This window comes from Pelodiscus sinensis, chromosome 9, assembly GCF_052426305.1.
Source record: "Pelodiscus sinensis isolate ZL-2025 chromosome 9, ASM5242630v1, whole genome shotgun sequence".
Classification (NCBI taxonomy): Eukaryota; Metazoa; Chordata; order Testudines; family Trionychidae; genus Pelodiscus; species Pelodiscus sinensis.
The window spans coordinates 48,104,798-48,131,666 of NC_143060.1; the positions used below are offsets into that span (position 1 = coordinate 48,104,798).

At 46.1% G+C, this 26,869-nt stretch overlaps 1 protein-coding gene across 4 annotated transcripts; it reads right to left on the reverse strand.

The window, feature by feature from the left end:
* Positions 1-419: 419 nt before the first annotated feature.
* LHX9 (LIM homeobox 9) lies at positions 420-20,684 on the reverse strand. 4 transcript variants are annotated; one of them, XM_006124650.5, is made up of 6 exons: positions 20,523-20,684; positions 14,985-15,268; positions 13,098-13,300; positions 11,831-12,186; positions 6,328-6,530; positions 2,256-5,116 (listed from the first exon to the last, which is right to left on the reverse strand). In XM_006124650.5, exons 2-6 carry the CDS (start codon positions 15,156-15,158, stop codon positions 4,859-4,861), a joined length of 1,194 nt encoding a protein of 397 aa, XP_006124712.1. In that variant the 5' UTR covers positions 15,159-15,268; positions 20,523-20,684; the 3' UTR covers positions 2,256-4,858. The 4 variants fall into 4 exon arrangements, with proteins under 4 accessions (XP_006124717.1, XP_006124714.1, XP_006124712.1 ...); XM_006124655.5 differs by lacking the exons at positions 2,256-5,116; positions 20,523-20,684 and adding an exon at positions 420-1,847 and having other exon boundaries at positions 14,985-16,309; XM_006124652.5 differs by lacking the exon at positions 20,523-20,684 and having other exon boundaries at positions 2,249-5,116; positions 11,831-12,183; positions 14,985-16,337.
* Positions 20,685-26,869: the final 6,185 nt, after the last annotated feature.

Here is a 26,869-nt window from a genome sequence, read left to right on the forward strand (position 1 = left end):
TGATGTCTCCTACTGGTTAGATCAATTTCTTAATGTTTGTAATTACATTATTTGTCTAAGCCCAGCAGAAGGAATGAATAGTATGGCGTGATTTGACTTATTGCTTTCTGTCATTTAATTGTTTTATACAACAACATAGTTTAACGAGACTTAAAATTCTCAAGCTGAAGGCCTAGGTGATAATTTTTTTCAACATTATGTAATCACGTAATGTAAAAATGTTATATAAACATAACTGCCACTAGTAAATTATAGCTAACTACAGCTTGCATATTCTAGTTACTGATTTTCAGAAGATTATTGAAGTAATCTGTGTGCAATTTTGTATTATGCTGTTAATAATGCATGATGTTGTTTGGATTTTCTTTTTCTTATTCAGAAACTCAGAGTTTAAGAAAACATTCAAAATGCTGAGGATGTACATGTAAGTGAAATATTTAATGTCTGTCAGTATTCATAAAAGTTACATTGTTTACATAGGGTTCATTTCTATATAATAAAAATTTCATCTTCATGAAAAGGTTTTCTGGCAAGTCTTGCATATGTTAATTTGTTTAACATATGCTTTGGATATACAGCTAAATAGCAATATAGTTTAAAAAAACTTTCTGCAAATAGTACTTTGAACAATTACAAAACCTCATTACTAAAGAATTTGTTATTTTTACACTTGCTTGTTGTCTTGTTAAACTCAGCTGTGATTTGGAATGGACAAAGATCAGCTCTTTCTTAGGACAGCCTGTTCTTAACAGTTCAACAAATGTGTTCGTTGCATAGTGAAGATGTAAACGTTGCAGGATTCCATAAATTATACCGCTGTATTCTAAAAAGTCATTGATGGTTTTGCATCCTATACTGCATATGCTTTCCTATGCTGATTTTATTGTTTATTTTTGTTGTTGAGGCTGATGGAATTATTATTAATTTTGTTTTAAATATGTCAATTGTACACAACAAATGAAGAGAAGAAAATTAAAAATGTAAACACTAAAAGAAATAATTTTACACTTTGCAATAATATTGCCACTTCGTTATTTTGGTTTCCTATGTATAACATGATAGAAATGTACTATACTGTTTCTTTTCAAAAACTGAATTAAAATTAATATCAATGGTTAGATATGTGTTTACATAAAGTTAACTATGTTTGCATCAAATAAAATGTTTATTAATGAAAGCTATTTAGTATACAAGAAACATCAAAGAGAAAATTCATCATACAGAAATGTACACTATTGGTGACAGATGGAAAAGTGCATGCAGATTTCTTTGTCTTATTAAAAAAAGAAGTCAGAAACAATCGTACTAAAATTACTGGGTTTTGATCCCTATGATCTTAAATGAATGAAAAGTTTTTTCTCTGAATTTACAATATGCCATTTAACAGATATGACTAATACACATTAGCAAGCAGGTGGAATGAATGCATTGGGATTTTATTTTACAAGTACTTGTGCTTGACAAATGTGACTTTTATTTTTTTTAAAGAAGAATTGTCTTCAAATATGGGCTGGGTATATTTGCTGCCAGGTTGCTCTGCTTTTATACACAGTTTCTCTGAATTTGTTTTTAATACCATACAAATTGTTTAATCCTTTTGTTCTGATATTTAAACACCATAAAATAACATGTGTTTTGTTAACATTCAGGAAATGACATTTGAGTCTTTTATTTTATGTTTTAATTTTTGGCTCAATATATTTTTAAATGTATGATTATCATAACCTAATAATGTCTTTGTCTTCACTGCAGTGGATTTCCGATCAAACTTTTCCCCTTCTTTTAATACTTTAGGGAATTTTCAAACGTCGGGATGTTTGGCTGTAATGCCCCAAGATTTGTTCTCCCTGAAAGAAATCATAGTGACAATTTATTAAACTACAGAGCAACCTGGCTTTTAGGGGTCTGCAATTCTAGTTTGTGTTCAATATACCTAGCATTAAATCTTGATTCACTTCACCATAATTATTTGTTATATTTTTCATGCAATTACTTTAGCTGCTAGTTATTGAGTTTTAAAAGCCTAAAATAAGGTTGCAATATCAAATCAATGGGGCATTACTTTTCATGTGCAAAAAAGTACATTTACTATGGAGAAAGTGAAAACCTAAAAAGAAATCACATTTATAAGCTTGCATTCCCATTTTTTACACCATTCATTCATTCATTCATTCATTCATTCATTCATTCATTCATAGTGAAAATGCAGAGACACATTGGTACAGATAGACTTTAAATTAAAAAAAAACTGATGGGCAATAAAACTCCTTGGATCCAAAATGATTTATTCACACAAATTTAATAGGATATATCACAATTGTTTGGTCCATAAATATTTAGGGGAAATAGTTTCTATACAATGCATTTATCAATTAACAAAGAAACATGGACAATTTTGCTAGACCACTTACTGTACTATAAACACGAAGCTCAATATATAAGATTATTGAATTTATCAACTATATCTGAAAGAGTGCACAACTGCTTTCTATGACATGTTTGTCCCCTCTAACAGGATACACCATAAAAAGAGTTTCAGAAATAAGAGGTAAAACAGTACAAAACTAGTGAGGTGTCAAAAGGGCTTAAAACAGTTAATTTAACAAACAACACATATATCCTGATTTTTCACAAACTTACTCCCAAGTTATATCATAAGGCACATAGTAGAACTGAGTTATAATTAGTCTACTTAATAAAGTAGATCTATAGTACCATATATTGTTCTGTCAAAGAACAAAATTTATAAGTATCAATATTTTACCTGTAAAAGTGTATTAATAAAGATCTCAGCCTTACCAAGGTTGTTTGGTCTGGTTAGTGGTAAATGCCCATAAGGTAATAGAAATTGGAAAAGTCAAGATTTAAGCTCCATAGAAGATGATAACCATACTTGCTAAATATATAATGGCAAACACACCTTTCTTCTATTACAGTGTTAACATCTCTTCCATCTTTTTTTAAAAAATAAGCTACTTTTCTGTGCTAATTTTCTAAAAACCCTGAGCAAAAGTTACAATAATGCACTTTAATGTGGGCAGTGAACTGTCAATACATAACCACACATTTCTACAGCCAAAAAGGACACCTTTAAAATATATTAAATAGCCACTTTCACCACCAACAGAGAAATTTGATGTGGTCTAAAAAGTGGATTCTATGTGCAAAGTTATTCTTAACAATCCACTAAAAGCAAGATGTAGATCTTGACTGACTGGTTGTTTCTGAGACTTTCCACAGTCTAATTGTTTTTAACTACAATAAAAGGGAACAAATGAACATTCACCACTGCCCAGACCATTCAGACTTTTAGCTTAATTAAAATAAAAAAAAGAAAGAAAAATTGCTATTGTAAACTAGGAAATGTAATTAGATCAGCATCCACAAGGACTTCTGAGTTTATCTGCCTCAAAGCTATCCGCTGCCAATTCCAAATTTCATAAGAATTCTTCTAATGCATTTTTCCTTTATACAAAAGTTAAAAAACTAAAGTATATATTAGAAATATTAATGTACTAAAGATTTAAGTTCATGTATTAAACAAAGTGTCTGATACAATCTCATGAAACATCTAAAGTAAATTCAAAATAGCATGAGTAAAATGTACTAACATCAGTTTCCTTAAACATCTTAATAAATTATATTTTGCTTATTTCCATCTTCCCTGAAAAAATTTAATTTGTCAAGAATTGTCGTAGTAAAAAACACGTGTATACTTTTAGAATTTCTTCCTACAATCACTAAAGTTAATGGCAAATCTCCCATTGGCTTTAATGGTGCAGGATCACAGCCATGTAGAGTGGATTGTTTTCATTTTTGAGATTGAAATCAGTGGCATTTACGGCAGAGAGGGAAAAATGAAATTTTGCCTATACAACGCTAATACTTGTATTGAATTATTCAGCCTTGAGGCCCAAGTCCACATACAGTCATGCACCAGAATAACTTTTTTCATGTAAGAAAACCCATTAAAATCAGTAGGATTTTTCATTTGAGTAGTTCCTCTGCTGTTTATTTCAGTGAGACTCCATACATGCACAAAGTTACTCTGGAGCATAAGTGTTTGCAGGATCCAGGGTACTGGGTGTGCATAACGCAGAATTCACAGACCAAGGGCCTGATCTCGCAATCTTTACCCACACTCCACTCCCACTGAGCCTAATTCTGCAAGTCCTCCATCCTTGCCCTACTCTCATTGATGTCAATCGACATTCTACATGGATGAATGGCTTGCAGGGTTGGGTTTGTTGACCTGCATGGGAATTTTGGGTGCTCAATGAATACAGGGTCAAGTTCATAACTAATATTTATACAAAAAGAAGAAGAAAAAGTATTGATACTTGGAATGCCTCTATTCTAATTCCTAATTTGATTTGTTTTGTGGGTGTCAAAAATACATAGTTTGAAACTTAAACATGTATTATGGAAATAAAGTTAGAATTAGGACTCTGAAACTCCATAAATGCACATACAATCCTGGAGCAGCAAACTATTAGTTTTAAATGAAGTGTAAAAGGCCTTTTTAACAGGTTATCAGAATGGGAACATAATTTTCTTTTCCCTTGTGACTCCCCCCAAGATTCTGGAAATAAGTAATATACAATTTTAAGAGGCACTTATTAGAATGATTCATAACCTTCCTTTAATTTTCCTGATGAATTAAAAAAAATCCAAATACAATTTATAGACAAAATATGTTCATTTATAATGGAGACATATTACTGCAAACTCATTTGCCAAGTGGCTGCAGATGCTACACACCAAGCTGTTTGTTTTTTCCAAATATTTTGTGGGTTTGTTTAAAAAAAATAAAGTCTTGTAAATAATAATAAAGAATAATAATAAAAAAACTCAAATGTTAGAAAAGGTTCGTTAAGGTAGTTTGTGAGGGGCTCCCGGATTCGTGGCTGTCCAAGTTAGAGGTCACTGATGTCACTACAGTGATAGTGGGATTGGTCAGGTCTGTTAAAGTGGTCGCAGTGCCGGGTGGAGTGAGTGCGCTGCTGTCTGCTGAGGGCGGTGCCGGAAGTGACGTGCCATCAGCTTTATCGACACCCCCATTCTCCTGCCGCAAAAGGTTCCTTCTGAATTTGGCTCTTGCGTTTTGGAACCAAACCTGCAAACCAATCCCAATTGATTTCTTTACCGATGTTTGCTTTTCGTTTTTGCTTTTATGTATTTGTATGTTTGTTTTTGTTTGGCAAGTCATCTACGTAACTCTACATCTTTGTTTACTGCTAGCTTGTATCATTTCCATCATACAAAGGCATCTGTACTCTAGGCCTTGCACTGTGTGTGCTGATTAATGGCATATTGAAGCCCATGATCTCTTAGAGCAGCCTTGCAGAATTCTTCTTACCCACTCATCCAAGGAGAGTAACTTTTTGAATGGGCAAGTAACATATCCTTGGGGGTGAGGAGATGTTTTTTCTATTACCTAGGTCATCATGGTAAAGGATGGGTAAGGATTTTGTGCTTGAGCTGGTAAACTTTTGTGACCATTTTTAAAGTCTGGTCACTTAAGAAGGGGAAATTACGCCATCCCTTATAGCACTAGTTATTAATATGGGTTTCCTAGTTCTTCTCTACCATACATAGCCGTGGGCTCATTTTAAATATTTTAGGTGACATGTAACACAGGCAAGCAAATCATGCTAATAGAGTCTCCCTCTGCCTTGATCCCTGCCCTCTGTGCATTGCACACAGCACTAGATACCTCCCTTTAACTTCACTAGCACACAGTGAGCAGAGATTTACAGGTGTTTTACTGTGATTTTTTGGCAGGGGGAGGAGTATCTTTGGCAGGGGAGTGATTAACTGTTGATTTTACTATGAAGGTCCTTAGTGATAGACATGGAGAAAGGGAGCAATTTGGACCCAGAGGATCATATCTGCCAAAGATTGTTTGCTGTATCCCAGGGAAAACCAGACTTTGCCCAACCAAGGGCCACAGCGGCAACTTAAAGGGAACCCAAAGACTGCACTTGATTTGGGTAAAATGGAGCCAGTTGCTTCTATCTCCTTCCTATAGAGGTCACCACATAGTGACATGGGGCTTGTAGACTCTGGAGAGTTCCTTCATATCAAGGATGAGGCTGATCACAACCCACATTGTAAAATGCTGTGGCCTGAATCTGGGTAGTGAGCTATACACTGGGCACTTCTGCCATACAGTATTTTACCCGGTAAGTTCTATGCACACTCCCTAGGGACACAGCAATATTCCACTAAGAAGAGATATACGTATAACAGTCTAAATAAGGGAGATACTATTGTATTGGCAGAGGGAAGGGAGTTTTGTCAAAGCTGGTGATGGTGGCTTCTTACCTGCAGAACTCTCTTGGTCAGGCCCGTTTTCTGGGCAAGCTGCTTGAGATCCTTGGCATCTGGATTGTGGTTGATAGCAAAGTAGGACTTCATGGTGCGGAGCTGGTGGTGTTTGAAGGAGGTGCGCATGCGTTTAGTCTTCTGAGAGGGGGGGTAAGGCTGCTGGTCTCTGTCCAGGTGATCTGCCTCATTCTCATTACAACCTGATCAGTAAACAACATGACACAACAAGAAGTTGGTGATGAAAATGAATCTATTTATTTACTGGTGTAAATAAATCTAAGGCAAGTTTCCTAAATCACATGCTCTTTTTGGAAAAGAGAGGATTGAGCTAATATTGTATTGGGATGGACAGGAAGTGGGATTTAGATCAACAAATAAAGATCAGGAGGATGGCCCTTTCCTGTTTTTAGCATTTATTATAGCTCCTGGGTAGACACCTGGTAAGGAAACAGTATATGGAGGACAGGGCAAATCTGCTAAATTTCACTTCTTTGGAATTAAATTTTAGGTCCCTCTGGTGAGGAAGGGTTTTGTTGTATTGCCAAAGAGTCATTTAAAATTTCACTCATTGAAACCACCTTAGCTTGAGAGAAGAGCAAATATCAAACCAACATTTTGAATCCTCCCAAATCAGCAGCAGGGATGGGAAGGCTTGTTTTCATAAATATAAATACTGAACTGTTAATTGATAAAACTCAAAATAAATGCATTCAGAGAGAGCATTTTGCAGAATGACCAACCACCAGCTAACAAAGCTAAAGCTCTGCCTTGATTTAATGATATGTAAGGTTGCTACTGTGACTTTGATTGAGAAATAAATTACAGATTACTGAGTTGCACACCGAGCCAGGGATAGTGCTGGGTCACTGCCTATTCTTGGGACAGAAATGACACAGATGCCAAGGAAAATAACAAAATCATCCATGTTTTACTGTTTGGCCTGAAAAACAATCTGATAAATGTCAGGCTCATATCGTACAAAACCACCTCAATCTCACAGGGGACAAGCCTGATTGTCACGTAAAAATAATAGGGATTAAAAAAATAATAAAAATAGTTACAAATGTATCATGTAAATTATCCCTGTTTTCATTAATAAATTTGAATTTTTTTGGTCTACTTCCCTACTGCTGGATTTATTGACCAGACAGCCAACTCCTACACACCCACCCCCCCAAAATATGAAAAGCCCATAGTTAATGCTTTGCATTGCATCAGTCAATAGAGCCTCTGAGGCTTGCAGTGCTAAAAACAACTTTCAACTCCCCCAAAAATAAAAAACACAAGCCTTTTCAGAGCTTTGCTCCCTATTGAATTAAGAGACAAATCAACAGTTACATATGCTAGCTGGAAAACACATGAACAAAGGTTCAGGTGAAAGCTCACCCAGGATGGAAGAGATTCTAGCTGCAATTAAAGTCATATCTGTACTTTCAAAGAAAATAAAGTGACAGCTCTGAAACCATCTTGAAGTAGAAATTACCTTGGAAGTAAGTTAGGACCAGGTTTCCAATATTTTTTATCTTTCTCAGTAATACTTTATTCCACATACAGTGCTACTGCCTTCAGCGAGACTGAATAGTAAAATCATATTCAGGGTGAACCAGCGTATCAGAATCTGGCTCTCCAAGAAGTTATTTTAGCCAGTTGCAGGCCATTTTTCACTAAAGCAATCAAGTTATGCAGCAACAATGCCAATTTCTCTATCTATCTGTCTACACTGTTATAGGATATTCATCACCATGGTTTCTGAGCAGTTATTTATTTATTATGGCTTGGCTTTTCAAAGATCCCTAAGTCAATGGGAGACAGGCTCATATCTACCTTTGAAAATCCCAATTTATATAATAATTACACCTGTCTATTTTCTACATGGCTGAAACAGCACTCATTGCCTGAAAACCTAAGTTTTAGCTAACACTCACACAATACATTACTACATGCATCTTTGCACCATCTTTTTTTAAAATGGACAGTACAATACTTTTCCCACTGCCAAGAGCTCACCAAATACACTTTGCATAGCTATTACATTTACACTCCATAAAAGTGTGAATCCTTGAGCAATAGCTCTGCAAAACATTGCCATAGTGAAAGAAAAATGGCCTTCATTTTTAGATAATTTATGCTTTTTGGTTTTGATTATCTTTCTATCCCTGGGACAATTGTTTAATGCGGTTATTCTCAAAATAGAAATTATTTCTCACATATAGCAGCTAATATGGATCAAATAAATGAATTTGTAGGACACTTATTGCTGTAATAACTGAGCCCCTCACAAATATTAATGAAATTAGCTTCAGAACTCTCTGAAGCATTGTTATGTCTCCAGTTTAAAGTTGAGGAACAGAAAAACAAAGAGATTAAATGATTCAACCAAAATCACAAAAGAAGATTGTGTCAGAACCAAGAACAAAACCCAGTTCTGCTAGATCTCTACTCCAGTGTCTCTAGCCACAACACTTTCCTTCCTTTTTGTGTGGGTGTATGTATAAAATATAATCACACACACATCCATAAACAGTACACACATAACCTAACACAATCTTGTTTGAGAATCTTTTTTTCTCCATTGTATGTTTGCTGAATCAGGGCTAGCAATACATTTCATTCTATTTTTAAAACTGGGGTTGCTTCCATAATGACCTATGGAATATGAAATATGAAAAGGATGAAAGATGTGTTTTGATTCAGAAGGCTTCTTGATTTATTGGAAAGATTAGTTTTTGGCCCCTCTTCAGATTCTGTTACATCCTCAGTTACAATCTAACTTTTAATGCAAGTATCCGCTTCTGTCTAGCTGTCCAGTTCAGCCTTCAAGACTTGAGATTTTAGCCCAAATGCATTATGGAAATGTTTGAGTTATGTTCTAGGGTTCACTTCTTAAATTTAGAGATTTTTTCACAGTGAATTAGAGCTAAGCGACAAAACAATCACTGAGCACTAGTGGCCATGTTCAGGAAATCACCATGGTATCAGATTGCAGTTAAACATCTAAAGACTAATAGATGTTCGGTTTTAGTATTGATCTGATCAAGGCAGTTCTTTAACGAGTTCTGCCTTCAAATGCCACTAGGGGTCACTGCCACATTCATCTAGCACTTCGAACATGTTGGAGTTTGAAAAGTAAGGATAGACTTGTTGGAATTAGAATATTTTAGAGGTGGGAAAACTTACTGGTTTTCTTTCGAAGAATTTAATGAAATACCACCACGAGGAAAAGCCTTTTTGCTGCCTTGCTACCGACTGAGGTTATTTAGTGAGGCCTTTTAAAATCAAATGCACCGCGCCTGACAAGACTTTCAGCTCGTCCTTTCTATCCTGTTGTGTTGCACTAGAGAATCACTATTCAGGATTCCAGATAAAGCCAGCACGTGTTTTGGCTAATATCTGAAAGAAAGTTACCCTAGCATCCTGCCTTTTCGACTCTCCTCCGCGCTGGGAAAGGATGTATCTTTAAACCCCGACCCGTGTACGTGTCCCAATTCTCCAGTTGCTTTAAGTTCATGTTTTTAGCCCTGTACATTTACTTCTAGTTAGATTCGTTACCCTTTGGAGACAGTTACAGAAAAGAATCGTTCTCCATCCTGAATCCAAAGGCAGACGAGGGCAAATGTATTTTAAGTGGCTGCATAATGCACGTGTCTTTTCTTTTCTGGTACGGGGCGATGCTGTCTAGTTCATGGCATCCTAGACCCACCGGCGTCTGTTGCTTGCCTGCATGCGAAAGGGAAATCGGTCACGGGGTTGGAATTATCACCACTAACTCGTCTTTCGTTTGGCTGTAAAATGTACTTTCTCCAGGCCATGTGCCCGCGCCGGCCTTTCCACGTCTCCCCGGGCCGCTGCCGCCGAACCAAACCCTATTTGCCTGCGCCCAGTAACAAGTTGGCGCATCTTGACCGAGTTCAAAGAACCGGTGAGGAGCGGCGCCGTTTACTTCGCACTTTGCCCGGGGTAAACTCTGCGTTCCGGGGAGAGGGGGGCGCGTTCCCCTTGGCAGGGAGCTGCCCCGCTCACCTCGACTCCCTTCGTGGGGAGGAGGCGGCGAAAGAGCGAGCAGACTGGAGCCCAGCGGAGGCCCCACAGCTGCCTTCACCAACGCGTCTCATCGCGCCCCGCTTCGTGCCCCAAGAGCTGTTCGCTGTGGCCGCTGTTCGCGCCTTTCCCCGAGCGCCCGGCCCCAACGCCAGCAGCCAGTTGTCTCTACAAACGAGGGGTGTCCCGGGAGCGGGCGGGCGAGGAGGGGAGCCCGAGCTGCGCTCCTGGCCCGCAGTCCGCCCCTGGCAGCTAGAGCCCGGACTGCCGGGGCCAGCTTCGGGACCTGATGAGGGGCCGCTCAGCAGCCAGGGATTCCAATGTCATCTCCAATTAACCAGAACAATGAATGCGCTGCTGGCCCTGGCTCCGCTGCCCACGCATCAGAGGAGCTGAAATAGCCTCGCTCGGCTAAGCAGCTCCGCAGCCAGGCCCTCTTCACTCAGCCCCAAAGGCGCGCCTGCCTGCGGCGGGGAGCGGGAGGGAGCGCTCTGTTTCGGCGGCAACAGGCTGGACTTGCGAGCAGGCTCCAGGCCGGCCGGGGGCGGCTTCACAGAGCTCAGCAGTCCCCTTGTCTGGGTGCCCTCCGCGGGGCCAGCGCAGCGCGGTGCCAAGTGGCGAGGGACACGCCGCCAGGAGCCTTTCCCGGTCAGGCTGCGGGTCACCACTCCGCATCCCGCGCACCGGGGTCCAAGCCTGCCTGCCTACCCGAGGGCGCGCCAAGCAGCTCGCTGCACAACCCCCGCGCCGGCCGAGTGGCAGGGCCACGCGAGACTCGCCGGGGAGCGCTCAGTTCTAAACTGGGGCCTGCGGCTAACCCTGCCCCGCCTGTCGGGGGACTGGTCGGGACGGCTCCATTCGGGCCCCTGACACTTGATGGCAAAGCGCCTGGCGCGAGAAGCCTTTCAAACAGCCGTGCTGCCCCCTCCCCCCCTTTCCTCGCTCCTTGTGAATCTCGTGGGGACCGTCCCGCTGTAGAGAACTGCTGGGGGGAAATGTGCCAGCAAAACTGGGCCCAGGCATGGGGGTTACCGCTGCTGAGCAGCTGCGGAGTCACATGAAGGCCTGTGTGTAGGCCTGCGGACACCAGACTTACTCCCTCCGGGTTTCTTGTATGTGGCTCAGTGTGGGTGACCCTGAATCGGGGTCCGAGTGGCTAAGGGTTTGATTTTCACTTCAAACGGGCAAAACAACCGCATCGCCCGAGACTTAGGGCTGGGCGCGGGGCGCTGTGTTTGCCCTGGGAAGTGACATTAATAGAGGCGGACAGCCCTTTTAGAAGGGCTGCTGTTCGGTTTCCCGCGAGGGCTCCGGCCCTCAGAGGACGGTTTGTTTGATTTTCCAATGGCTAAGCAAGATTTGGCCTGGCTGAGTTACAGTCGCGCTGCCTGGCTGGGGATGGACGGGGCACGTCTGAGAAGGCCCCTGTCTGTGAGTAAAAGGTTCAGGGCACCGTTCCCACCTGAGTTGTAACTGACGATGTCCACTCCCAAAGCTGGGCTTTTTCTCTTCCTGGGCCTCCCTTTCTGGACTGTGCCGGTGCCATTGAAGTAAGGCAGCGCCAGCCCTCCGCTCTTGGCAGCCAGCTCGGTGTAGCTCAGCTGCGGGGGGTATTCGCCTTGCAAAAGGGTCTCGAAATGGGCCCTGCAGTAAACCAGGTTGTCCTTCATGCCAAAGTGATCGCCCGTGGTCAGAGTCTTGTTGCAGGTGGTGCAGGTGAAGCAGCTCAAGTGATAAACCGACTCCCTGGCTCTCATGACCATTTCGGAGGCTGAGATCCCAAGGTGGCAGCGGGCACATCTCTGCACGGAGAACCTTCTGAGGAAAAGAGAAAAGTGGGTATCAACCAGAAAGGCCAGGGCAAGCGCCAGGTACTGCCTAGCTCACGCCTCCTTCTCTTCCTAACTGAGCCTAATAATATTTGCCCGCCAAGTCTTGCAACTGGTCCCCCCGGAGCCCAGCCTTCCCCGTAGGCTCTCCGGCTAATGCAAACGCGTTGGGCTCGGTAGAAATTTTGCGAGTGAGAAAACGAGCCTGGACCAGAAATCGCCCACTTTCGATTTCCTCGGGACAGTGATCTTTATATACCCCCTCCCGGCTTGTTCTCACTCCCCTTGCGCTCCTCCCACGCTAAGCCCTAGTGAGGGGCAGAGGGAACTGGGCACGGGATGGGGGGGAGGGGCAGAAAAGCAAAAACACCCCAAGCTGCACTCTGCTGGGAATTCCACCCGCGCAGAGACACTGCCCGATGAGAATTCAAACCCAGGCCTGAGTTGCCAGGGACGGGCTCGGTGTGTTACCCCGCTAACAGCTGCCCCCGCTATTCTCCGCTGCATTCTCCAAATCTGACAATAGCTGTTCCCCGTTAGCTGGGAGACCTGGCCCAACCCCTCCCCGGCTCTGCGGGAACGGGAAAGAAACACAAGCGACACTTTTGTGTGGCACTTGGGCAGTGACTTCCCAGCGCTTACGCCAGTGGGAACCGCCTGTGCCCCCCGGGGATGTTTACACCGTAACGTGCTTTCACTTCGGCTCTCTCGGCATCCCCCGTCAATAAGTTCCACGGGCGACGTTTCCAGAGGGGGGCACGTGAGATGCAGTGGCCCTAAAGCCACAGGTCTATAAATGACGCGTCTCTGCCTATTTGTACCTCGCCAGAGAGGAGCGGCTCGGCCCCTGCTGTTCTGAGCAAAGATGCGCATTTGCACGGGTAAGGCCTGAATCTGTACCTGTAGTAATCCTCCTTGCAGTAAATACTGCCGTCCTTGGCAAAGCAGGTGAGTTCTGACTCCAAGGCCAGTTTACATTCACAGCATTTAAGACACCTGAGGTGCCATTGTTTGTCAACAGCCAGCAGGTAATATCTGTCTGAGATCTTCCCTCCACAACCAGCACACAGAGCAGGCTTCTCGGGACTCATGGGGGGCATGTTCTGCAAAACAACCGCACAAAAGTGGGTGAGAGAGGACATCCAGACAAGCGGGGGGCGGGGAGGCTGGAATCTGGGATCCGCAGGAACTGTAGGCTGAGCTCACAGGCGGACCAGACCTCCCAGCTGCTGGAAAGGAAACCGAACTGGCTGCATTTGCGCTGGCTTTTGAGGGGAACAGACCATCTCCCCTGGGGAAGGATTTAATGGGTGTTAGCCCATTAAACCTTATCTGACGATGCAACTTCACGTCAGTACCTGTAGCCCGGTGATTAGGCCTCACTAGGAAACGGAAACGGATTACTTTCTAGTCCTGACTGGAGAAAATATAGAGTTGTCTGTAGTTTCCCCGTTAGCTTTAAAATGGCACCTTTTGGTGCTAGGAAGTCCAGGCTACCAGTAGGAAAAGATCCCCTTGCTGCACTGGAAATGTGCAACCGTGGAGCGATTCCCAATTACAATTCCTGTTAAATTTCAACACCGCTTAAATTATTTTAAACCCCACTTCTAAATGCAAATAGGCCACATGAAGCAGAAATGATGGGAAAAGAGTCTATGAAGAAGTCCCCGAGAACGATCGAAATGTTAAAGCAGGATCCCCATGAAAAGAAGGTGCCCAGGGAGGATTTTCTTCCTGAACATTATTGCCTTTTCTTTTCGTTAATGAACTTGGTCAAGTTTCCGTTGGCCTGTTTTCCACAAGAAATCCCAGTAATAAGAAACGGAGGTGGACGGGGTATTGTAAATAACAAACAAACCTCCAAACAAACTTAACACGTTTGGGTTTGTTGGGCGCTTTTTGTTTTGTTTTTATTTTAAAAAAATCCATCTGTTCTTATCACCGAATTATTTTTAGCTGAAAATACAAACGCAGTTGGATGGGGTTTTTTTTCTTTTTGCAACAGGGGAGGTTAGAATTGAATTAACATTGCCAAATCCTCGGGAGTTTATTTAATCGGGGAAAGGGGGATCCCAGCACAGCCCAAAACGGTAGAGCCGTTTCCCAAGCGGTTACTTTGTGTCCCCAGTGCTCAACGGAAGCCCTGGAAGTAGGAGTAAGGCGGAATCCAGTCTCTTTGCAGAAGATACTGCATGAAGCCGGGCGACCGTTTCTCCCGATTATCATTGCTAAGAAAAGAGAGATTGTTTCCAGACAATTTATCGTAGGAAACAACGTTCAGCGATGCTGCTCCCTGTCCACGCCGCCCCTTGCCTCGAAGAAAACAAACCAATTTGCTGCCAATATTTTCTGCATCCCAGTTTAGTGCCAGGGCTGCAAAGGGAGAAAGGCACATTTCCCAAACCCGGCCCAAACCCCTGGGTCAACGAAAAAGCGAAGCTCCCAGGAGCCAGAAGTCTGCTCCGCTTTAATGAGTTATAACGTGTCCCTCTTATGAAACTTAAAATATTTTCCCTCTTATGAGTCAGCTGAGCGCGCGCGCACACACACACACACACACACAAATGTTAGGCAGAGGCACGGCTCAGCCTCTCAGCAAAACAGCCTCCATTAGAGAGCGGCCGGAGTTTAAATGGGAGCTGCCGAAATGTTTCTGAACCGAAGCGCCGCGAGGGACTGGAGGAGGGAGGGAGCAGAGTCTCTCTCTTCTCCCAGATAGTCTATCAGGGTGCAGGTTAGTGCCTTGCATTTGTGCCCTTTAAAGGGCTACCTTAGCTGCTTTCTTACCGTTTCCCGGCCGTTCATCTGCCCGCCTTTGGCCAGGCGGGACTCGGTTTTGGATCTCCTCTCCATCTCCTCCATGATTCCTTGGATGTGGCCTCCGGAGATCCCGTGGAAAAGCATGGCTGGGGGACGGAAAGGACAAGTATTTTCTTCTGCTCTGCACCCCACTATTTCCATATACAGACCCCAGAGTTTTTAGGGCATCCAAAATGTCCACGCCAAGGCTCCCGGCACGGCAGAGGGAGTTTGCAATAGTGGCTTCTCTTCTCACGAGCACCGAAGGCTTCCTGAAGATGTGCAGAAAACAAACAAGGGGGAGATGAAAAAAATAGAATCAGAGTAACGAACGCAAGCAGGAGACTCTGTGACTGCGCTGGAGAGCGGGGCTCCTGCCTGGAGACTTGGAACGAGGGACAGCCAACCCGGTCGGGAAAGGAACTAGTTTTGAACACAAAGAAAGCAAAAAAAAGTGCTATTTTCAGCAGTCCCTGGTTGCTTTAAAGTTCCCAGTGCCTGTAGGTTGGATTTGGGACTGCTGCTTTCCGGAGCTCTGTCCAATTTGTTAAGAGACTAAAGCCAGCCCATTTTTGATAATTTAGTAGGAGGAGTTCTCTCCCTAGAGCTGCCACTGATTTTTATTCAGACAACAAAGACCTGTCATACTCCTCTCAGCCCCCTAGAGATGGGCAAGCAGTGACAAACATGCCGATTGGGGGGGTCTACACCCTCCATCCCAGCCCAAACTCTCGCCCTCCCCCCTTCTCTCTCCCAGGAGTTGCCCGGGAAAGGGTGTTACAGAGACCAAGGAAACTCAGAGCATCCTGTGCGGGGCTGGGGAGCCGGGCGGCGCGACTGGGCTGTTTTGGTGTCTCTCTCCCCTTGGCCCTGCAACCTTTGCCCCCAGCAGTGCAGGATCGTGCAGTGTTTATGCCTCCGCTGGTGGGGCCGGCCGGCTTGCAGATCTCAGGCTCCCCCCACGCGGGCACTTGGGGGCGGCAGGGCTATGAGGAGACCCTCCGGGGGCGCGGGGGAAGTTGCTATTGCGGGGAGCGGCTGGAACCTGCCAGCAGTGCTATTCAGCGCGAGGCGCTCAGATAGCGCCCCAGCAGTTACAGTGGCCCGGGAAAGACGAAACGGCCCCTGGCTTCGGGCGGAGGGAGGCTGCGGGCAGAGATCAGCAAGCGCGGGCTGGCTCCGCTCCCCTTGCCCCGGCCCGGCCCCTGGGATCCGTCACCCTGAGCAGCCCTGGCCCCTCTCAGGGCGGCTTGAAACTCCCCAGCGTGTTCGGTCCTGCCGGGCGCAGCCCCCGGCCTGGGCGCTACGCGGGCTGGACGCTTAAGCTGGCGGGGCAGTGGCAGGGCAAGGAGGGCGCCCTGGGACCTGTCGGCGGGCCGCCTGCAGGGGCTTTGGCCGGGCAGCCGGTGCGGGGCCTGCGATCTCCTCTCCCCGCGGACTTTTCACACCCTTCTCCGCAACAGCTGCAGGCTGTTTCCTGACACCTCAATCCCTGCCGCAGGATCTTCCTGGCGGCAGCTCTGCTCCCCGGCCTCCCTTGGGGGCCTTCCTCAGCCTGGCTCGTGACAACACCCCCCAGCCCGCCTCTCCTTCCGCACTCCTCCTAGGGGGAGCCCCCGGAGTCCCCTCCGCCCAGGCAGCCGCACAGCCTCCCTTCTTCCCCCCTCCGCGGTGGAGATGGAGGGCACTTGCCGACTGTGCGGCTGCGCTCCTCCCCGGGCCAGAACGCGGCTCCTAAGCTACAATTTCACACAAAGATGAAGCCAATCAAGTGAAATAAGCCGGGATTTTTGTCTCGGTTGGCACGCTAGACCCTGGACAGCAGGGCTGCTATTTACTGTAAGTAATGTAATTAGCCCTTTTGGATGGAAATCAACTTTTTGGTTTTGTGGTAGGTTTTCTGGTTGTTGTTCTAATGGGAGAGTAATCGCTGTAAAACGATACGCCAGACACAAAGGGGTGAGGGACTGTCCCTTCCACACACCCCACAGTCTCCTGAAAAGCAGTCGTTGTCTGAGGGGGGTGTTCGCAGGAGCAGGTTCTCCTTGGGGGAAACAAGTCAATTAGCCCCGCAAGCCACACGAACAGGGTAAACTAGGGGAAGGAGCCCGGGGCCGCGGGCGCGGTTTGCGGAGGAATTTCGAAATGTTCAACCTATTGATCGCCGGGATGCCCAGACCAGGTCAGGAGGTGGAAAAGTTGCCTCTGCGATCCCTTGCCCCCCTCCCACCAAGGAAGACACGGCGCGGAGGGGAAACACACTCGCCGGGACTGCCAGCAAGTGTGCCAAGGTGAAGCTTCAGCAAAAGGCCTCGAAAGCCAAGACTTCGCTGCCTCCCGAAGACTGCAATGAGAGGGCAAAGGGCTTAGGGGAGGAGGGCGCGCTCCGCCGGAGGGGAGTCCAGCCGTTTGCAGAAAGACTGTGTGGCCGGAAACACCCCTCCAAGCGTGTGTGCGCTGGGGGGCGTGTAGCTCCTACAGTGTTTCTGGGAAGTATTACTCCAAACAGAGCGAGTGTATAAACATCCCCGCTACCGCTGCGCGTCTAACGAGTGTGGCCTGGCCTGAGCATTTTCTTGATCTCCTCCCAAATATTCCTGTGGGCAGCTAGCGGGGGAGCTTTTTCTCTCCTCCAGAACCCAGCCGGGGTCCCTCCAGCCCGGGCATACGCGCTGCTGTGCGCTGCCGGAGGCTGAGCCCGAGGCAGCTCAGCGCTTCGGGAGGAGTGGGCTAGTGTGAACCCGCCCCTGGAACCGGACTGGAAATAAAGGCAGGTCGCCGAGCCCGGCACCGGGCCCCTTCTTGACCTCTGTCCTCTCCTGGCCTGCCCGTCCCGCCGGCCGCGGGTTTTCCGCACCAGCCCCCGGGCGCGCCCAGGCGAAGTGCTCTTGGACAGTTGGAGCACTCCCCTTTCCTCCCCGCTCTGTCTGCTAACGGCCCCAGTGAACAGCCCGCAGGTGCAGGCCAGGGGACGCTTCCGAGCTGGCAGGGCGTTTGAGAGAGACCAACACCCCGTCCCCCTCCCCCGCCCCGGTTGATACATTTCTATCACGAGCTTGGCTCAACTGCGCTCTTGAGAGTAATTGGGCCGATCCCATAACCGAACTCTGAAGTGACTAACCCCCTTACAAATGGGCCCACTTAATTAATTAGAGTCCTTCCTTTCTGCTCCATCAGCTACGGTTAAGGAGACGCTGGCTGCTGCTGCTCCAGCAAAGCAGGCCAGGAGGGTCTGAAAGCTGCCTTCTGCTTAACACCCTCACGTGGGCACCGCTCCTGACCTCGAGCGACACGAAAAGTTTGTGGGTAGCATCAAACGTGACTTCTCCATTCCCAAAAGGCCCGTAGAAGACCAAGGTAAATCGGCTTCAGGCTTCTTAAGATTTCGTGTCTCTTTGTAGCTTGAAGCGCTGCTGCTCTCGGGCAGGCTGGTGGGCTGCAGACAGCTATCATAGCAGGAGGCTGGGGGGAGGGTTGCTGGCTGGGTTCGGTTGGGTGGGTGGGAGAGAGAATTCATCATTTAAACCCAGCCGGCAGGACCTTTCACATCCAATGGAACGATTATCCCCTGGGAATCGATTCATACGAGCGCCGAATTGAGTCTAAATTTGGTTTCTCATTTAACAGGGCTCCCTCCTCCCCTCCCCCCCGCGCTCTTGTCCCTCGCAGAGGCATTTTAGGAAGGGTCCAACATTGCGGGGTAACACTGGGGCTATTTTCGCAGCGTGCCGTGCTATTTCCGATGTGTCGTGACAAAAACAGAGGCAGGGCGTGGCTGGGACTCTCCGACCAAAGTGGGAAGACGGAGTCTATTGTTTCCGAGACCATCCAAACGTCGCCCTGTCTCTGTCGCGACACTGAACGCGTCGCAGCGATCACAAAACCCAGCCAGTGCCTCCGCTTCGGCGCTCCCATTGAATTGCTCCTCCGAGTGGAGAAGCCATTCTCAGCTTTGTAATTAGCATGCGCCCCGACCAGGTTTCAGGCGTGCGATCGTTTGTGTCCGTCTTGTAATCGAGACCGTGTTCTTCTTGCCACTGGCTACTGGCTACAGCATCTTACAGCATCTTACGGCGTGAGCGGATCTGGTGCAGAGTGCTGAGGATTTAGGACAAGCTCTACCTAGACATTCTTAACTAACAAATGCTAATCAGAAGGGTGGGGGGGGGGGCATTCCAGCAGGAGGGCTGTAAGCAGAGGCCGTTTTGCCTTAGTCTGCCTGAAATCAGGCGTTTGCTGATTTTGGGAAAACCGCACCATGGCGATGCTAGCGGGGGTGTTAGTGTTCCTTTGGCGAGCCGGATCGAGGGGTGGCCACCTGACCACAGACAGGACAAATCTGCACACCGCCTCTTTCACCTGACCGCCCTTTTCCAGCGATCTCCCATGTAATCGATTCCGGGTAATTAAATAAGCAAACAGCTCCCCACCCCCAACCAGCAGCACCTTTGATAGCCGGGCCTTGGAGTGCGGCGGCTCCAGTGACATTTGCAACCCTGAATGTTTTCTGCTCTAGAAGGCAGTGATGGGAGAAAGGCGTTTACCGATCAGTCTAATCCTCCCACAAAATCCGCGGCTAATGCAGGCACCTGAGGCACACAGGGGGGATCTGAATGTCTCTCCACCCCCAGCCCTTCCGCAGTGGGCTCGGACATAGCTATTTGCGGGCTGTAAATGAACTGCGCTCTAAGAACGCGCAATTGCTGGGGACCGAGCCGCTTCGATGTCCGAAATCACCTCTGCTAGTACCCGCATTTTGCCAGCGGCTGCGGTCTGCTAAGAATTCCCATCGGTGTTCTGCGGGCAATTCCCGAACGGACAGACCCGGAGAAAGCTGGTGCCCTGCTACCTCGGAGAGTCACAAAACCAGCCCCTCTCCCCCCGGCTCTCGGTCTTTGAGCAACACCGAGTATCTTTATAGAACAATTAGAGGGGGGAAGCCCTGGCAGAGCAAAGCGACTGTATCTCCCGGTAACCTGGAAATGTGTACGAATCCATTGGCTGGAGGAGAGGTTATTTTAATTACAAGTAATGCGGCACAATAATGCTAAACACAGAGCCAAACGGGGAGTAACCACTACACTCATAATCACACGTCCGAAAGAAAGAGGCAGAGCAAGATGATAACCTAGCACCGAACTGTGGTGTTCAGACTGGAGAGGCTCAGCATGGTTAGCTTGTTAATGGTTTTCTGTGAACCCAGTTGTATTTGCATGCTGGTTGTAATCAGAACAAGGTCCCGACGCTTCCCGGGGAATTGGTCATATTTTGGTGTATCTGATAAAGAAGCTTCAAAAAAATCCCCAGAATAATCTTCCCTCCCCCGCCGCCTCTTTTATTTAGAAGAATGGCTCAATCTTCGAAGGCTGCTATTTCCAGATTAAAACACACTCACATGTACCAAATGTCGCCTGCGAATACACCTGGGGAAACGCCATTCTGTGCTGCTACAAAAAAAAACAAGCGAATGACACTCGTGAGGTCTAAATAGCTGTATTCTTAGCAAACACGCCGGCAGGTTCTTACCTTAAGACCTTAGCAGCTTCCCTCAAAACTCTGCCCTTCTTAAGTGAGGATTGGGTTTTGGAAGGAGACGAGACGTAATCATCTAGCCAGTAGATGGAGAGTTGTTCCTTGTTCCTAGCCGAGAATCCCTGTGTTAATTAAAATCAACAAGCTGCTTGCTGGAAAGATATTTTTCCTCTCCGTGTCCCACGCCACAGCCTCTACCACAGAATTGACGTGAATTTCTAACCTCTGACCTCTTGCCACAGACACTTATACCTGCCCGTTACTTTTGGGTTTGCGCTTCAAAATGTTTTTTCTAAACAAATAAACACCAAAAGCACAGAAAAGAAAACGCACCTCCCAAAGGTAGCCGGTTAGCTGGATTTTCCTGCTATAACTCAGTAATCTCTCCTGATTCAGCTCTGCCTCCTTTCTAATCAGCTGAGATGCTAATGGGGAGCTGGTTGTAAAGAAAACTAGTAAAGCAAATAACATATTAGGGTTTTTTAAAACAGCAGCGGGGACGGGAGGGCTGTGGAAATACGGCACGGAGCATAATTCTCCCATCGCGTCAGCATTTCGGTTTGCGCCGATCCACTAACAGAGCAGCAACTTCACTCAGCTGCGGCCATGGCTGCACTTTTTTTCTGAAAATCGCACTGCCCTGGCCCTGCCCTCTCCGATACAAAGAACCCCTCTCAGATGCAGCGCCTAACCAGCAAACTGCAGCCTGATCTGATGGGAGCTGATGTACGGATGTGCGGAATAACCTCGCGTTGCCAAACCCGATGAAACTGGGAGTTGTCACACACTACAGCGCAGCCAAACCTCGGGTAATTGTGAAACCGAAGCCAATTTAACCCATTAGAATAAAAGCAGATGCCAAGAAGAATTGGGATGATCGGTTCTTAGGTGAGGGCACGGCTGACAACTGCTTCACGGGCTCGGAACCGTGGCGAACAATAGGGAGAGCCCCTCTCTTACGGGGGCAGGCCAACACCTAGCACGCGCCAGGAGCCGCGGGTTTCCCAGCACGCGCGTAGGGGAGGGCAGAGCTCGCTTCTTTCTCACCAGTTATTCATAGAGTGCGTTTCCAGGGGGCTGGGGCTCCTGTGAGAATCCCAGCGGTGGGGACAGTGGGTGCTGGACCGGGAATACTAGATGACTCCCCCCGCCCCCTCATGTAACAATCAGCTCTTCTCTCCTAAGCAACGTGGCCGTTCAGTGCCTGGAGCCAGCTCGGCGCAGCAGAGAACGCCAATGAGTCCCAAAGCCCGAGAGCGCCTTTGGGGTGCGGGGGTCTCAGCATCTCCCCGGGGCGAAGAGCAATCGCTCCAGCCCTCGTGCGGGAAGGTGTCGCGCCTGGCACAGGCTCGGGCGTCTGACGCGCGCGTTGGCAAGTTCCGCGCGCTCCCTACTTTGCCCAGACTCGCGCAGTTGTGGTAGTTGTCAACAAACAGCTGCCGGGGCGAACGGAGTTCACGCTGCAGACAAAACAGGAGTATGGTGTGTCTGACGTGTCCCTCCCCGCGCCACGGTGCCCGTCGGGTTCTTTCAAATGGGAATCTCGTCAGTCATATCATGGCTGGCGAAGGCTCGGCTCGTGTTGTATTGGCTATAGATCTCTCCCCGGTCCTTAAAACAGCTCGATGGCTTGCACCGTAATGCGGGAAACGCCTGAAATTATGGTTTCCGAGGCTGCATTCGGGGAGGCTTGTTAACTTGCAGTTCCCACCGTATTTTAACTTGGATCTGCAGTCTGTACCGCGGTCTCATGTTACAACAACTCATCTGTAGTGACTGATGAAGCAGGTGTCAAGGAGGGAAAGTAATTAAAGGGTTATGATACTGAAAGCATTACCGTCTTTTTGCAGGATAGGTGTTTGAGGGTGGGTGATAAAAATAATTACACAACGTTTCGTTAATGACACGAGGTCCATTTTATTTCCATAATATGCTCAGAGGTGAGACTTTTTAAAAGTTTGTCATCGAATCCACTTACAACCCGGGAGTTTAAAGCCAGCCCTGTCAATGGCAAGAACAGTCCTTGAGACTGGAGAGCTTTAATCGCAGCATCTGCATCTGCCTTGCAATTGACCTGTGCACGGACAGATCAATAGACTTAGTGGCTTGCTTTATTTTGAATCTGCTTGGGACGCCAGCACTTTCCGTGTCTTTTCTGTTTACTGGGGAGGAGCCTTTTTCTTGCTCCATGACCATGTCAATGCCAGGCTATTTCTGCATTAGCTACTTCGGCAGAAGCATTGTTCCTCTCACAAAACAGAAAGGGGCAGAGAGCGATTCCATGCTAGCATCAGCGCCAGCATTTTTATGGACGGATTGTATTTGCAAAACGCATCGAAATGATCCTTCGACGCATTTCTCCTAATCTAATGATTTCCTATAGAAAACATATTATATATAAAATATCTTCTTCCCATTACTAACGCCCTAATGGGAGCGAGAGGCAGAGACTATGTAAGACTTCTAACAAGATACCTGCTGCGTCATGCCTTAAGAATGTCATGCTTTATTTCACTGTTGTTATTGTAGTGGAGATGACATAACTAGACCTTCCATTGGAAATTCCCCTGCTGTTAAGATAACCAAGAGCGATGGATACCCCTATTTTGACAACAAGGGGGACCGGTTGCTTGTGGGTGTTTAAATTAAAAGGTATTTGATTCCCCGAGCCACAAACCCGATGAGATTCCACCTTTGGATACTTCTAATTGCAGCAGATCGGTTCATTTAGGGTTTTGACGTTTCCCTGCAATAAAAATCCCCCTCTATGCATTTGCATGCATACATAGGGCTATCTAAACACCGCACTACCCCATAAACGTTCATTCACTATTCGCTAGTAAGGCGACCCCAAGGAGTTTCAGAGGTTTGTGCACGTTCTGCTTAATATGGCTACAGTCTATTTACTTGCCAGATGTGAATGTTCATTTCGATCCAATTACTAAAATGAGGCAAGGAGAATGTAGCTTCGAACCAGCGCTCGCCCATCCGAATGCATAAGGAGTGACATTAGTGCACAAACGAAATTCGGTTGGATGTGTAACGTTACCAGAAGGCAGCGCTGACGTTCAAACGATCTAGATCGTAGCACCACAAGAGGCTGCACAGGCAGCTTTCTGGAAGAGGTTTCAAGCCATTTCGGTCAACCAAAGCTGAAAGTAGAGCAAAGTGGGGACATAAAGCAACTGACAATAGTTCCCAGTTAGGAAGAGGCGGGGGCTGCACAATCCACAAATGGGGGCGGCGCAGGAGAGAATCTTTTTGTTTCTTACAACAGCGAAAGGCTCCTACCCCTCCTGTCCTTTTCCTAGGATGGAAAGTCCAGCCTGGAATTCCCGGGTAACATCTTGTCCAATCACTTCCTGCAAATAACACGGCTCGCACATCGCGAGGGAGGGAGGGGGTGGCCATCTCGATCCTAAACATACTTGTCAGGTGCTTGATGGGGAGTTGTTTGTTGGAAACACAGTGATCAATGAAAACCCGAAACAGCCATATTTGGGGGCTATTTATTCTTAATGAAAAAAAGAGACAAAAATATAATAGTCGAAACACTAACAATGTTCACAGAAAACAGAACAAGACTTGAAAAAAAATAAAAAATAAAGCTGAGATGCAGCACGTCTTAGTAAGGGGTCTTCTATCACACAACAGTTAAGTAACTCCTGGGTGCTCATGAATATTTCCAGGCTATTTTACATTGCATTATATGTTTGCAAACATAGTTATCTCGTCTTTTTCAAAAGCACTTGCTAATCTGGATACCAAACAGATCGATGTACAACCCCATACACAAAAGTTAAATTATTCAGCAACTCAGACGGATCTGTGGGACTCCCACTGCCCCTCCTTTCAGTTTCACAGACTTTACCTAGTAATGAGCGAGTCAGCAAACCAACTTTGATTTTTACCTCAAGGTGATGGCAACAACTACCCCTTTCCATAGGGCTGGAAAGATCGGTGGTTGGTTCTGTGTGTGCCTTGCCTCCCCAGACACTGCGATGCTGCAGGGAACGGCAGATGGACACTGGTCTCCTTCCTTCTCCTTGGACCAGCGTGGCGGAGGTGAAAGCTTGATGTTGCGGCTTGATTTAGATTTTATGGAACTCTGGGTATCAGTGATTCTTCAGTTCAGAGCCATTTTTCTTAAGGGCTTATCCGCACATCAGCACGATGCGATAAACCAGTACGGGCCATGTTCCAAAGAAGGCTATGAGTCACACAATACAAATATATGGTCTTTTAATTTCTTACTGCTAGAATAAAGCCCCATTGCACGGGCAGGGAACCTTTTTTGTGTCGCGGGCCACTGGCCCACAGAAAAATCAGTCGCTGGTCGCACACACGTAAGAAGAAAACAAACAAAAAAACAACCAAACCCCCTCCCTGACGGTGGCCCCTTACCGAGGAGAAAGACACTCCCCACATTCCGCTCGCACACCAAAGCCTATGGGGGCTCATCCCAGTAGAGTCTGTATGCTCCAGCCTTGTGCTGGGGCAGCAGGGGGCTGGAGCGCCAGCGCGGGCTACCGGATGCTGGAGGGGAAGAGTCTGAGCCTCGGGGCCGGATCCTGGCAAGCTAGGGGCCGCATCCGGCCCCCGGGCCTGAGGCTCCCCAGCCCTGCCCTATTGCAATGGAGTACACTCCTTGGGCATTCTTGTAGGTTACACATTGCATCCACTGATGTAAATACAAAAATCATTGGAAGTCCCCGATTAACAACCAACATCAACAACATCCCTTGAAGTGATTTATGGTGTATGCAGTAGCAGTGTTAAGTAAAGCGAAGGTAATCTGAGTACTACCCGCACCCCTATTCTTGATTTTACAGCGAAATTAATCCTGGTCTCAGTTTGTAACGTGTGATTTATAACTAAGAGAAGGAACATCACTAATGTTATGGCATCTGAAACACTCAGGCACACGCGGTTTAGCTTGGTTTTTATTACAATTGAAAGGTATTCAAATAACCCAGCATCAGCAAAAGGAATACCAACATTTTTGCAGTCCAAGCCCGACTTAGGTTTCTGTAGTCTCCATCGTAGATGGCAAATATGCACTGATCGTTAAATATAAAAATAAATTGAAGTGTTTCTTTTTGGACGTGTCTTTTACATTTGTTTGATCATACGGACACTGCAGAAGAAATAAAACAGTCATTATTGCACTACTTAGCAATCAGTAAGAAAAAGCTCAACCCTTCTATGGTTAAAGAAGAATTGTTAATGATATTATATAAATCATTTGATTATTGTGTCCTCCAGACTAACAGGAAAAAAATGGCAACCCGAAGCAAATGGTCCTAATTAGTGCCCAAGAACCACTTCCTAAATATGTCCTTCCAACTCGAAGAATTTGAGTGAGCAAAGCAATCTTTCCCTCCTCTTAAACTTCTTTTATTTAGTGCATCATTACAAAATTTGGTGCATAACAGAGCTTCTAGCAATGAAAAGGGAGCAGACAGTATAATAATATTCTAGCCTTTCAATGTTCTCTGTTTAAAAAAGTCAGTGTAAACATTTCCTGATAATTTTATACTTGTTTTCAAATGTCTTTTCAAGTGCCTATCTCTTTATAAAAGTACTCAATGAGTTTTTAGCAAACAGTGACTCTGTGGCACGAATTTCACAAAGCAACAGTGGTATAAGAAAACTTTTCTAACTAAAACAACTAAAAAGTTAAAGGGGAACTACAAGTGAACTGAAATTACCTGGTTGTTTTCTCTTTTCCTCCCTTTTCCTGAGATGTTCCTTAAAGCATGTTCTACCAATTACATTTACTAAGGAAAATATATGTTGTCCCTTTAAGGCGTAAAGCACTACTCGCCCAAGTAAGGTGAATTTGATCAACAGATGGGCCTGATCTTATCAGTCATTGAGAGCTAGGGGACTTTTGCTATTTGCTTCAATGGAAACGGGATTGTGCTCTGTGTGCAAAATGTAAAATTCCGCCTCTCACTGCATACCTTCGATTTCTAAATTGTATTAGGACTTAGTGTTGGTATTTTCCTATCATTTTTTTTAATCACACAATATTCCACTATATCCGACAACATTCGATACTTCTCAGTCAGACTACATCCTTAAACATCATTCTAGAAAACTAAATTACGTTTCAAAATGTCTTGCTTATGTTAGTTCATTTCTTTAAAAGGAGGTGGTTTACTCGAAATAGACTTTCTGACATGTTGGTTCTTTTGATAGGCAGTTTAGTTTGCTCATGTCAACGGGAACATAACTTATATAAAACAACAGACTATAAACTCCTGTGAATTTCTCCTAGCAGCTCAAAGAGATAATGTTAACCTGAAATGTTGCAACGTTCTAGTTTCACGTTAAGA